This window comes from Pan troglodytes, chromosome 6 (genome assembly GCF_028858775.2).
Source record: "Pan troglodytes isolate AG18354 chromosome 6, NHGRI_mPanTro3-v2.0_pri, whole genome shotgun sequence".
NCBI classification, from domain to species: Eukaryota; Metazoa; Chordata; class Mammalia; order Primates; family Hominidae; genus Pan; species Pan troglodytes.
This window is the reverse complement of record NC_072404.2, coordinates 127,839,219-127,854,099: the sequence shown is the minus strand read 5'-3', so window position 1 is coordinate 127,854,099 and position 14,881 is coordinate 127,839,219. Positions and strand designations below refer to the sequence as shown.

Genomic DNA, 14,881 nt, shown 5'->3' with positions numbered 1-14,881 from the left:
TCATCTTCACTTCCATTGCCATGGCTTGATGGACATTATTCGTCTTTGAAACATTTTTCATGTCAGTGAGAAAATAGGTGTTCCACAAAATTTTCTTTGAGACAGAGTCTTGCTCTGTCGCCCAGGCTGGAGTGCAGTAGCATGATCCCAGACTACTGAGACCTTCCTGCTTCCAGATTCTCCTGCCTCAGCCTCCCAAGTAGCTGGGATTACAGGCGTGTGCCACCATAGCTGGCTAATTTTTTTTATTTTTAGTAGAGATGGGGTTTCACCATGTTGGTCAGGCTAGTCTTGAACTCCTGACCTCAAGTGATCCACCCACCTCGGCCTCCCAAAGTGCTGGGATTACAAACATGAGCCACCATGCCCAGCCCAAAATTTTCTTTACACCTATATCCCATACGGACCTCACTCTGCTTTGGGGGAAGAGGAATGTCATTTTTTTTTTCCCTTCACACTACCTAGTCTAAGAGGGAATGTCATTTTTTCAAGCCTCATCTGTACCCAAAGACTAATTCTTGAAGACAATATAACTAGTAATTTTCTCAGAAACATACGTTAAAAAGCTATGTCGAATTTCTCTGAATAATGAAAATGTTCATGTTAGCTATTATGCTGTTTTTAAGAAATCTCCCAACTACCTGATCTGCCTTGAGCCATGTATCCTTTGAAGATATAATAGAAGTAACTGCCTCATTTTGGGGCATTTACTACTTTTCCTCTCCTGTAACTTCTAACTTTGTGGAATATTAACTTCCCCTGAAGGAGGAAGGAAATGGAGACTAAGGAATTTAATTGTTGAGGGATACACTGATTATAAGTGGCAGAGATGAGATGTAAACCCATACCTCGCATTCAAGTCTGAATTGAACTATACACCAGTGAGGGGGATAAGACTGCCTTTAGACCAGTTAGACTTCTGGAAAGCCACTTAAGAACAAAGCAAGACAACCTACTTCATTTTAACTATAACATACCTGCAAGACCACCTTTAAGAAGAGTTTTGGGGCCGAGTGCGGTGGTTCATGCCTGTATTCCCAGCACTTTGGGAGGCCGAGACAGGCAGATTAACTGAGGTCGGAAGTTCGAGACCAGCCTGACCAACAAGGAGAAACCCCATCTCTACTAAAAATACAAAATTAGCCGGGTGTGGTGGCACATGCATGTAATCCCAGCAACTCAGGAGGCTGAGGCAGATTATACCATTGGACTCCAGCCTGGGCAACAAAAACGAAACTTCATCTCAAAAGAAAAAAAAAGAGTTTTGGGTCACAAAAAGAGATATTCTCACATGAAGTGTCTAATCTAGGGACATTCTCAAGTATTTGCTTTTTCTTTCATATATTACATCTCAGGGTATCTAAATTCACTCCCAGGAAATTTAGTACCCATCAAAGAGGAGTCACAGACAATGAATACTTCAAAATGCTTGAGCCTCAAAATAATGAAAGCGGGCAAAATTAATCAAGAATCAAGCAATGAACAACTACTCTATCACACAACATTTTTCTACTTTCAAGAAAACACAAGCATTCTTACACATTGAACACCCAGCCACCCTTGTCTAGCAGTTACCACAAGTTTCATGAATAACGTCACCTGCATATAAATTCAACATGCAGATTAACACTCTATACCTTCTTCCTCCCAAAAGCCCAGTAAAAAAGCAGGAGTACAAATTACAAAACCAGAAAAATTAAAATAGGAAGAAACAATACTGAAGAGCTCAATAAATGTATTGAACATGGTAAGAAGAGTGGTATCTGCCTTAGCAGGGCTATCACGGATGAGTGACAGTAGGACTGACCCTGCAGAATTCAGGCAGGCCTAGGATTTAGAGGCAAGAGTGTGGCATGGAGCTACACAGAGGCAAGTAATTTAATGCTAGCCAGAAATAAAATGCAATACAAATTGGAAAATTGTCTTAGAGAAATATCCCAGACAGAAAAAAAAAAAAAAATAAGGCCCAAGATTCAATTTGGGAGCTCCACTATGTCATAGAGTTCCAGAACAAAGAAAATGAGGAGGAAGAGATGAAGAACTTAATATTTTCCAGGTTGCCAATCCCACCAAAGCACAGTATCATGCAATTTTAGAACACTAGAAACAGAGATGCTGAGAAAACAAAGAAATAAAAATAAAAACTGCATCAGATATCTCAAGATTTTGCAAATTAGAATAGAGCAATGCCTTCAAAATTCTGAATTTGAATACACTTGTCAAAATTTTCAAAAATTCCAAATTTGATTTTCCACCTAGAATTTCCATGCAAACTATCTTTCAGAAATATGAAGTCACTAAATAACTGACTGATCTCTCACGCACTCATTCCCAAGAAACTACTGAAAGAAGTGCTCCATGTTAACAAAGAAGTAAATTAAGACATGGGATCCAGATAATGAGGGATACAATTCAAGAGAAAGAAAAACAAATCCTCACGATAGTGCTGTCTCAGGAAAACTGCTATACAATTGGATGAGAGAAACTAGTCTAGATTGAAACAAGTACAGAATCAAGAAAAGTTGTGACAAATTTATTTGGGACTGTTTGGGAAGAATCAATGATGTGCATAAAAAGCCAAAAAAATAAGAGCATTAACTCCAAGACAAAATGTTGTATGAGAATGAAAATGTAAGCACATTAAATTAATTCACGAGTGAACATACAAGTATGATCACAGCTATGCAAACAGGTACATGATCTAACCAAAATAATATTAGAAGGATGTGAAACAATAAAAGAAATTTTCACCTGTCTTAATAGTAAGTTGACAAACGCCTAAAAAATAAATGGCTGTATAATCATATTATTTAGAAACCTAAAACCAAAAACTGAAGGCTGAAAGAACCGAGCTAGAAAAAATTGAAGGCTGAATGTCTCTTGGGATGGGACTGAGGAATAGGAAAGGATGGAGCAAGGGGCTTTCCTTATTAGCCTTGAAGTACCATTAAACTATGTTCAGGCTGGGCACGGTGGCTCATGCCTGTAATCCCAACACTTTGGGAGACCAAGGCGGGCAGATCACTTGAGGTCAGGAGTTCAAGACCAGCCTGGCCAACATGGTGAAACCCCATCACAACTAAAAATATAAATTAGCCAGGTGTGGTGGAACACACCTGTAATCCCAGCAACTCAGGAGGCTGAGGCAGGAGAATCGTTTGGACCCTGAAGGCAGAGGTTACAGTGAGCCAAGATTGCGCTACTGCACCCCAGCCTGCGCAACAGAGGGAGACTGTCTCAAAAACAAACAAAAACCTATGTTCATACAATACTTTAATTAAAATTATTATTTATTTATAATTACATGTACATACATATATGCATTTGAATATCTAGAAGAAACTACCATTTGCAATCTCTTTTCCATGGTTCTAACCTACTTGGAACATAACCAAGTGACAACATACAAACAAGTTCTAGATTCTAAACCTGTTTTCCACTGCACTGTAACTGGGGGATGGGACCCAGCAACAGTGACTCCATAAGCCAGCAAATGATTTTCACCTAGAGGGAGCACCAGACTTCCAAGAGTTGTTGGGATGTGGGAGGGGAACACTAGTTTGGAAAAAAGACCTTAAATGATTTTGATACTTCTCCCTACAGTATATATGCTTCCCTACCCCTCACGGCGACCTACAGCAAGAGTATCAAAGAAACAAGTCTACAGATTTGAAATGGCATGTTGCTTGCACTATATATTTTAATCTAAAGTTTATTAAATGTTAACGTGTTGTCAAAATGCTTTTCATAAAATGAAAGAAATATACCTCATGGGCAAACAAGCAGCAATATTCTTTTTTGTTTTGCTTTTGAGACAAGGTCTCACTCGTCACCCAGGCTGGAGTGGCACAATCGCGGCTCACTGCAGCTTTGACCTCCTGGGCTCAAGTTACCCTCTTGCCTCAGCACCCAAGTAGATAAAGAGTAGAAGCACACACCACCACACTCATTTTTTAAATTTCTGGTAGAGACAGGGTCTCGCTATGTTGCCCAGGCTGGTCTCAAACTGGGCTCATGCCATCCTCCCGCAGCCTCCCCAGAGTGCTGATTATAGGCATGAGCCACACTGCATGTTGCCAAGCAGAAATATTCTTGAAAGTCAGAAACCTTAATCCCAATTATGTACTGCTACATTCTTTTCATCTACTTTAATGTTTGCAAATATACACATAAAGCTTTGTCTCCCTGCCCACCTGGCCTAGTCATTTTGGACTCTGTACCTCAAAGCCATAAATAATGTTTCTTCTATTAGAAGAGAAGCACTTTCAGTGTGGAAAAAAATCTTTATTTCAAAGTAAAATGCACAAAGTCTCATACAGCAGATAAAATCAGTGTTACTGCTCTCAGATGTTAAGGTTAGCAACCTTTCTGGCATATGCTAATTCATCATGAACTCCCAATAGCTGAACTGAATGGCTTTTAAGTACAGCTATAAGGTCTCATAGTATAATTCCTTTTGTTGATGCCAGTGACAGGATTTTAAAAGCTACATTCCATTAAAAATTAAAAATACAGCAGCTTTTCCAGGGGAACTAGATCCCAAAATTGTACCCAGAACTCTTATCTAAGATATTAAGTTAAATATCTTGCATGTATATATCATTATAGTAAATCAGTATTCTTGACAACCACAGTGTAAGAAATTAAACTTTGGCTAATTGTTTTCCCCATCATGAAATCAGTCTTTTGCTGCCTTCATAAATAAATTATGACCAAACATTACAAATACTTTATACATGTTTACTGATTTACAGAGAATATTTAATAATCAGAACTCACCAGTTTCAATAGTATTGTACATTAAATTATAAGCAATATAACCACTGCTACAAAAGTTATCTAAGTTAATCCAAGATAAAAACTGTGTCTAGAGTTTAAATACATTGAAATAGAAAAAAAAAAAGAAATTAGAAAATAGTCTTCAAGTTCTGAAAATCTAGAAGAATTCTCCAACATCTGCTCTCTTATCTCGACATTTGCTTCTAGCTTTGGTTCGAGCTTTGAAGGCTGCAGAGTTATATAAATGCTAAAATGAAAAAAAGGAAAAACGTGCATCAGTAAGACTTAAGATATTCTTACAAAACAGAAAAAGGGTAAAAGTCACAAAGAAAAGAAATGAACTAATTTGACCCTATAAACATTTAAATGTTTATAAAACACACACAAAGAATGAAGGAGAAAAACAAAGAGTTAACAGGGGCCATGCAAGGTGGCTCACACCTGTAATCCCAGCACTCTGGGAGGCCGAGGTGGGCGAATCACGAGGTCAGGAGATTGAGACCATCCTGGCTAACACGGTGAAATCCCGTCTCTACTAAAAATACAAAAAATTAGCCGGGCATGGTGGCACATGCCTGTAGTCCCAGCTACTCGGGAGGCTGAGGCAGGAGAATTGTTTGAACCCGAGAGGCAGAGGTTGCAGTGAGCCGAGATCACGCCACTGCACTCCAGCCTGGGCAACAGAACGAGACTCCGTCTCAAAAAAAAAAAAATAAATAAAGAGTTAATGGCTATTCCATATTAAGAAAAGTACTAATCAAATTGTAAAACGCCAAGAAAGTAAGACAATTTCAAAAACCAACAATGAAAAATGGACATCAACATTTAGTTTCATCCAAGAAAAGACAAATCATGACTAATGCAGAAAATAGTCCTACTTGGCTGTCAATTAGAACAAGGAAAAAAGTGATGAAGTGCCATTTTAATATCAATTAAATAAACAAATTTTTTAAATTATAAAACTCAATGGTGTCAAATCTTTGTGTAACAGCTACATGCCTTCATTCATTGCTGGAGACAATTTAAATATCGTCTCCAATATAAGAGTAACTTTGGAAAGTAATTTGGCAATACATTATGCAGGGGATTTCTTCAAAAAAATTATTCAAAAGAGAGAAGTATGTAAAAATATTAATGTTTCTTAAAAAAAAACTTAAAATGCCATACAAGAAACAATTATGTGGATATAAAACTGATAAAATATCCAGGTTCTATAAAATGTAATTAAACACTTCACACCCACCAGAATGGCTATAATTAAAATAATTATTAGTGAGGATGTGGAGAAACTGGAACCTTTCTTTCTACATTGCTGATGAGAATGTAAACTGCTGCAGCAGCTATGGAAAAGAGTTTGGTGGTTTCTGAGAAAGTTAAATGTAAAACTATCATCTGACCCAGCACAATTCCACTCCTAGGTAATACCTCCCAAAATTGCAAAGAGCCTTTCAAAAAAAATTTTGTATGTGAATGTTCAGAGCAACACTATTCACAATGGCCAAAAGATGCAAACAGCCCAAATGTCCATCAACTGTTAAAATGGATAAACAAAATGTGATATATATCCATACAATGGAATATTATTCTGCCACAAAAAAGAATAAAGCTCTCTGAATTCATGCTACAACATGAATGAACCTCCAAAGCACTATGCTAAATGAAAAAAGCCAGACACAAAAGGTTGCATGCTATATAACTCCATTTGTATGAAATCTCCAGAAAAAGTAAATCCAGAGACAGCAGATTAGCGGTTGCCAGTGGCGGGGGGTAGCACAAGGGAAGTGACTGCTAATGAACAGAAGGTTTTCTTTTGAGGTGATAATGTTTTGGAACTAGAGTTATACAACATCATGAATGTAATAAGTGCCACTGAACTGTATACTTTAAAATAGTCTGTTATATGAATTTCATCTCAGCACAAAAAAAAATACATAAATTAAGGACTTTTGAAATGTAGGCTGGTCATGGTGGCTCATGCCTGTAATCCCAGCACTTTGGGAGGCCAAAGTGGGTGGATCACCTGAGGTCAGGAGTTCGAGACTAGCCTGGCCAACATGGCAAAACCCTGTCTCTACTAAAAATACAAAAATTAGCCAGGTGTGGTAATGCACACCTGTAATCTCAGCTATTCAGGAGGCTGAGGCAGGATAATCACTTGAACCTGGGAGGCAGAGGTTGCAGTGAGCCGAGATTGCACCACTGCACTCCAGTCTGAGTGACAGAGCAAGATTCCATCTCAAAAAAAAAAAAGAAATGTTAAGTAAAAACGATATTAATTACTATTTAACTCTCTTAAGTTTCCTCATTTGTAAAACGAGTCTGGTACTTCACTTAGCGGGCTATTATCTGATACAAAAGGACTATGTAAATACTTATTCTTAAACACAAAAACTCCAAAGAATAAAAAGAAACAAATAATGAACACCATTCCTATATTAAGATAGAATTATACGTAAAATATATATGTACATATTAAATTTTAACGTGTTGTCAAAATATGTTTCATAAAATGAAAGAAATACACCTAATGGGCAAACAAGCAGCAATATTCTTTTCTCTGTTTTGCTTTTGAGACAAGGTCCCACTCTTGTCACCCAGGCTGACATATATATATATATATACACACACACACACACACACACACGCGCGCGCGCGCCCCCCACACTCTAAATGCTTTCTGTATCTTTAGTACAGCTATTCTATGTGAAGCATCATGAAAAACTAAAACTCCACATATAGGTAGACACAGCTAAGTTGCTGACACCAGACAGAATCAAAGCTTTGGCGCACTTAGTTTTATTAAAAATAAAAACAAAACCTACCCTTTCGAAACGAGAAATCTTCATCGTTTTAAGCGTTGCAGCATCAAGCATCACTGGGGGTCCAAGTTCAAATACATTTCGAAGGAATTCATTTGACTTATGTGAAAGAAAAAGGTGGTATGGCTCAGTATTAAACATTATAGCTCTTTTTCACTAGACAGAGTGACTCTGATTAACAGAAGTTATGTGGAACCTACAGATAAACTTAGATCACTTATTTTCTGTTTCTCAATAGAAAGCAAATTGTTTTCAATGCCTTGAATCCAAGACAGCTATGTCAAGCTATTTGCTTTCATACAGACATCAGTAACCGTCCACCCAACTTTAACAATACAAAGGAAAAAAAAGGAACAGCTTCAGATTTATTCAAGTCTACTTTCAAAAACAAGTTTACTGTTTTCTAACATGTGGAAGCACTCTGGATACCTAATTAATTTCATAAGCCAATTAAGTGAGCTATATTCAAGACTGCTCCCTACTTTAAAAGCAAATATGTAGAAAGGATGACACTTACCTGCAAGTGGTACTGCATCCCTGATCCAAGAACCTCCTTAAAGGTGTCATAGGTGTGTTTTTTTACCCAGCAATCAATATACATGCGTTCAGGACCAAATTTAATGGTTTCTGTTGGAAAATCCCGTTCCTAACCAATGGAAGAACCAAAATTACCACAGGCACTAAAATGGCCCAGAGGGATCTTATGTAAACACAATTTCTAAACAGTCATATACATGCTGAGATAAATGAACAATATGGCTTAAACTGATACTGCCATACCTGAGATGTGGACAAACTGTTGCTATCCTGTATGTAAGGGTGTAGAATTGGTCTAGTTTTGATAAACTTGAAGGCACAACTGAGTTTCAGTAACAATTAAGGCAAAAACCACATTGTTGAGAATACCTTTAAATTTCAACAGCTCTCAACAAACTTAAAAAAAGTCAGGTGTTTTTAATGGCCTAGGATGGGAGAGGGAAGAAAGTTGCAGAACAGTCAGGAAAACAAAATGGCACCACAAGCAGGGGGTGAAATGATGGGCAGTAGGGATCCAGGGAAGGAAGTGAGGGTAAATAGGGTTAACTGACCAAGCAAAAAGGAAAGGTCCAGCAACCAGAGGGCTCCAAGAGGTCTCAGGCTAGGTTTGTAAGAAAATAAGAGGTAACACTAGAATCTAAGATTTTAGTGATGAAACAATTCTGTCAGAAGACCATTTCGAAGGTGTAACCATGGGAGTGCAGCCCAAATGACACAGAAACAGAAGTCAGATGGATAAAAAAAAAAGTCAGCTGGAATAGTGGCAGAACTTGTTAAGAAGAAAACTGGCTACTTAATTCTTTGGTAAATCATGAGTATGTCAGAGTAACCAGGAAGGGAGGAGCTGACTGCCACAGGGAGAGGAGAAGGGAGATGGAACTTGAATGACAAAACCACTCCACCTGCCTTCCAGACATCTACCTCAGCCCCTTCTCACTCAGCAAACAAAGTATATAATGTAATAGAAAAGACCGTCAACCCTAGACTTAATACGGACATGCAACTTGCGGGCTTGTGATTTCATCAAGTAACTTAACCTTGCTGAGTCTGTTCCCCTGCCCGTAAAATGGGGCCATCTTTACCTATACTGCATGAGGGTTATTAGAGGTGTAAAAGAGGACATGCATGTGAGGCAAACACAGTGACTGTCTGGTGCGTAACAGCAGCTCAAAAATAAATAAATAAATAACAGTAGAGTTATCTTATTTCAATCTTCTTTATTTCAGAAAACATTAAGGCACCAAGAAAGAACTGTTTCCCACCAACCCTCTATAAAGTCATCAGCATCCTTACCTATTATCCTCTTTCCTGTTGGTAACAGACAAACCTCTGTCCCTCCACAATTCAAGGTTAATCTCAATCTTTTACATATATAGTCAATCCTCCATATCTGGTTGGTTCTGCATCACGGATTCAACCAACCATGGACTGAAAATATTCAGAAAAAAATTGCAACTATACTGAACATGTATAGACTATTCTTTCTTTCCACTATTCCCTAAACAATAAAGTATAACAACTATTTACATAGCACTTACATTGTATTAGGTATTATAAGTAATCTACAGATGATTTAAAGTATACGTGCATAGGTTATATGCAAATACTATGCCATTTTATATCAGGGACTTGAATACTCAAATTTTGGTATCTGAGGGGGATCCTGGAACCAATGCCTCATGGATATTAAGAACAGACTACATTTTCAGATGCTCCTTTCTCCACAGGTTCCTTCTCCATAAATTGTCTCTAGTATCTAGAACAAAATAAAACAACAAACCTTCCCGCAATCTGGCACTACATTCCAGCTATCAACTCTGTTCCCCTTCCCATCACAGCCAAGGTTTTTAAAATAGTCAAGGCATACCACCTTCACTTAATCACTTCTCACTTTTCAATCCACTTCAGTCTGGCTTTTCCCTCATCACTCCACTGAAGCTGCTCTTATAAAGGTCACCAAGGACCTAATCGACGGACCTAAGTGAAACGTTACTCTCTCACTTGACCTATCTGTATATAGGATTTGGCCATGCTCAAAGAGCACAGAACGGTGGGTTCAAATTTCAGCTCTGCTACTTAACTATTCTGTATTCCTTTGGTCCCCATTTCTCCTTTAAAAGGAGACGATTCTATTGCTTAAGAGGTATAATGAAATAAGAAAACTGTATGGCAAAACACCTAAAACATTAAGTGCTTGCTGATTTGAGGAATCCATGAGCCTCAAGAAATGTTTTAAATAAAAAGAAATGGTGTGGCAGCCACTACCACAACTAAGATGTTTACATATCCTTTGTGGCAGTTGAGCAACCTTCATTTAAAAGACCCATCCGAGAAGCTGGGTGCTCCAGAAAAAGCTAGGTTCCAGTGAAAAAAAAAAAGAGAAACAACTCTCAGCAAAGCCCTGAGGACAGGCCTTTCTCAGGCAGGTGCATTGAAGCAGAGGCTGGAGGGACAAGGGAGATCCTGAGATGAAGAAAAGAAGGTGGGCGGGTAGATCACTATGGGATAGGAATGGTTTCCATTTAACAGTGCCTGAGGAATACACAACAAGGGGCTGTTAATACCGGTGTAAGCTGAAACGTCACTTGTGTCTTCCTCTGAATAATCAGTACTGAGTGCTATGGCTGGCCCGGTTTGAGGGCCAGTAGAGACCCTTACAATCTACTACTCAAAGGGGATGCACGAGGGCAGAAAACTTGAAATCAGGTCCATCCAGAAAATCTAGGACATGTCATCATATCTTTGGAGACTACAGTAACTCAAAAAAAAATCAAATATAGGAATATAGTTACTTAAAGAAAATGGCTTACTTTAGAGATACTGCCACACTAATTATAAGACTAATTTTTAATTCTTAATATTGATATTTGCTCGAGTTAGGGGTTTTTTTGTTTTTTAGACTATAAAATCCAGAGTAAATATAAAATCCTACTATAATGTGATAAGAGTCAGCATTAACCAAAAGTATTTAGATCCCAACGGATCTAATTTGTATCCTAGATTTTACTTTTCTAAAAATAGATTAAAATTGGGAAAGTAGGGTACATGTAAGAATTCACTGGAACATATTAAAACTGGATCTGGGGTGGGGTCTCACCATCTCCAGTTTAAATTCTCATTTTAAATTTTCACACACACATCAAGTTGAATGACATTTTGATGATATTCTTAAAATAACTGCTGTATCAGATAGCAATAATCTAAGAAACACACCCTTCAAATCCAAGAAATATTTACCTGGCCTACCAAAAACAATTTACCTGGCCTACCAAAAAATATTTACCTGGCCTACCAAAAAACAATTATTAAAGTTTTCAGTTTTCTCCAATGAGATATCTTTTGTCCTATAGTTCATTTTAGCCATGCATTCTAAACCAATTTATTTGCCATATAGATTGAAACAGGTTTGAGGATTACAGAAGAAATTCAAGCATCAGATAATGATTTTAAGTGGCCTTGTTAAAATGCTGGGTTTTGTTATTTCGGTTTTTAGCCTCCAGCTTTCCTAGAAAGATCATGAAGATCTCTGGCACGGTGGCTCACGCCTGTAATCCCAGCACTTTGGAAGGCCGATGCGGGTGGATCACAAGGTCAGGAGTTCAAGACCAGCCTGGCCAAGATGGTGAAACCCTGTCTCTACTAAAAATACAAAAAATTAGCCGGGCATGGTGGTGGGCACCTGTAATCCCAGCTACTCAGGAGGCTGAGGCAAAGAATTACTTGAACCCGGGAGGCGGAGGTTGCAATGAGCCAAGATCGTGCCACTGCACTCCAGTCTGGGCAACACAGCGAGACTCCATCTCAAATAAATAAATAAATGACAATCAAGCTGGGTTGGAGTCTAAGGGGTAGGCAATAACTTATTAAATTCACAAAAAACACTGTACACTAAGAATGTATATGCTAAGCACCATGGTTTAAATGATGACAAATACACCAAGGTCAAATACATTTCTATCACTATGGGTCTTTCTATTTAAAAGAAAAAAAACTAAAATAAAGTATCTTTATACACCAGCATTAATTTTCTTTTGTTTGAAAAAAAAAAAAGTCTTCACTTATATTGTTAAAAACCTGCTAGGTCGTAAAATGAGAAATTATTTTCAAAGGTGAAATTCAATCAACAAAATGGTACAATTGTCAAGTTCAGCCTGAAACAATCCAATTTCAAAATGAGAAGCTATTACAGCATTTAAGAAGCCTACCTCCACTGCCCTCAGGACATCTCTGAAAACTGACCGCTGCTTTCTCTTGTCCACTTTGGCCCGGTGTTTATTTCCATCTGTTGCCAAGGCCCTAAGCATCTGCGTCAAGGACTCCATGTCTTCATAAAAAAAGTCCTGGACAAGAAAAGCAATTTTGTTTCCTTTATTATTGTTTTTCTTTTCTGACCTCATATAGAGCTAACAAAGAACAGTCTACATTTGGAAAATATCCAGTTGCATAAGGCAATGTAAATCTTCATGGTATTTAGGGACTAGGCACACATAAACACATGTTTTCATGCAAAAATCGAACCCAGAAATGCTGACTACAAGATGATGTACTACAGCAAAACAATTAACATTTCCCTTCCAAGTAAATGCATCCAACAAATATTTCTTGTGTTCCCACCATATATAAGACATTACTGGGATTTCAAAGTTCAGTGAGAGACAGATATACCAATATAGCTTCTACCCTTGGCTCCCCAGTCCCCAAACCAAACATTCACAGACTTCCAATTATTCTTATCCCAAAGGCATAAAGCTACAATTAAAGCACCTACTTTCTAATTTACTGCCATATTTCAAATAAGCAATAAAGCACATAATTCAGGTGATTAAATTATTTAAGGTGAGAACAAGTTTTAATCCCTTTTGGGGGACAGCTGCAAAATGTATTGAAATTTGCTGTGACCTTAAGCAGATTATGGGCTTCCTTGTCACAGTTAACGTGGCTATGCATTTAAGAAGTCTCTTTATTTGAGGTGTTTTTATTTCCTAACTCCATTTTACAACCACACTAAAAACTAAAAAATGAGTCAAACTTATTTAGCTGATCAAAACTAGAACAGACACTTCTTACTAAGAAGCCAGGAGATGGGCAATCTCCAGTTCTAGTTTATTCATACATGTTTAACATTTATTGCATTAGAGGTTAAGAATCATTTAACTTATTATATTAATATAACAGCTCTTCTAAGCCTTCTTGGTTTCTTTTAATGTCTAAAATGAAAAGGATTATTACACTGGTGGAAAATAAGCTTGAAATTAATGTGACAGATATTCTAGCTTTTAAGTACATAAATATCTTCTTGTCATATTTCCAATTACATATTCTTAACTATTCCAACAAATGTTTTCTTCAAATGTTCCAATTCAACCTCCTATATCTAAGTTAGAGACAACACCCATTAATAAGATGCAAAGTGGGTATTAAAATAGACCAAACTGTGTTTAAATTCCAATGAATCAGATTGCATCATAACAAGATGGGAATAATTTTATTTATAAAAAACAAGTACATTTCAGGGACTAGCAATCTCCTACTCATTTTATTGGCTACTTGTTCTTTTACAGTATTTTAAACATATATATGTGTGTATATATGTATATTAAAGGGTTTTTTAATTTGTATAGAAGAATAAATCAAAATTTAAGAAAATTCTATACATTATTTTAATTTGTTCTAAGAAGTGAGAATCACTGCCAGTGATTATCAACTGGGGATGATCTTACCTCCCATTGAACATCTGACTATGTCTGAGACATTTTTGGTTGTCACAACTAGGAGAAGGGGGTGCTATCGGCACCTAGTGGGGAGAAGCCAAGGATGCTGCAAAGTATCTTTCAATGCACAAGACAGCCCCCACCCCTACAATAACAAAATATAATCCAGCCCAAAATATCAACAGTGCATGCTGAGATTGAAAAACTCCACGGTAATATAATCTTAGCAATGGATAAAACCCAATCAAGTTTAGTTTGTGAATCACCAAGTTCAATATCCTATTAAAACTTGAAAAATTAAATGCTAAGTAGTTTAGAAAAAAGACTCTATATACTTGGGCATTAAAAACACAAAAAAAGGAAGGAAGAAAATAAAATGTAACACGTAATAAAAAAGTCCATAAACAGCTTCCAAAAGCCTATTAATAGGAGTTTAGGATAATTATATAATAGAGCTGTACCACTCTGGGACAAATAAGAAATGAGCTCCCAGAGAAATAAATATCTTAATATACTCTTATAATAATAAAAAAAACCAGCAGTCATTACTACACAACATGGTCAAAAGTCCTAGATCAGAATCATCAATCTACTACTCTCCATACCAAGTTTTATAAATTATAAATCTATTTTATCATCTGAAAAAAAAGATAATACCCAACCTTTCAAATAATGGTTGTAAGCATTAAAAAGACAATAAATTCCCCAATAAATTCTGAAGCATTAACTATTTTATCAATATTCTAGACTTGGAGGTATATAGAACTCACATTTTTAAAAAAAATCTGTGTAGCAATCACAACTATACGAGGCAGTTTAATACCATATTTAAGACATAGGTTTTGCAGTCAGAACATCTAGGTTTGAATCACAAGCATCCACCATGTAGATCTATACAACCTCAGGCAGAACTACATTAGCAATCTGTCTCAGGCTCCTCTTATATAACAGTTATTACCACCCACATCTCCTAGGTTTTTTATAGGGAAATGAACTATTAGAAATATATAAAACACAGGACATAAACATCCATTA

General features: G+C 37.0%; 1 protein-coding gene across 5 annotated transcripts in view; it reads right to left on the bottom strand.

Moving 5' to 3' along the window:
• The window catches only part of IFRD1 (interferon related developmental regulator 1), a 57,824-nt gene that overhangs the window by 479 nt on the left and 42,464 nt on the right, over positions 1-14,881 (bottom strand). For 4 of the 5 annotated variants that reach the window (XM_063815010.1, XM_001167483.7, XM_063815009.1 and 1 more), the window contains 4 exons: positions 12,341-12,475; positions 8,116-8,244; positions 7,602-7,697; positions 4,264-5,026 (listed from right to left, as the gene is read on the bottom strand). In XM_063815010.1, coding sequence (XP_063671080.1) covers positions 4,937-5,026; positions 7,602-7,697; positions 8,116-8,244; positions 12,341-12,475 — 450 coding nt within the window. In that variant the 3' untranslated portion in view covers positions 4,264-4,936. Of the gene's footprint in view, positions 1-4,263; positions 5,027-7,601; positions 7,698-8,115; positions 8,245-12,340; positions 12,476-14,881 lie in introns of those variants that run through there. The other variant, XM_016958045.4, reaches the window with a different exon arrangement.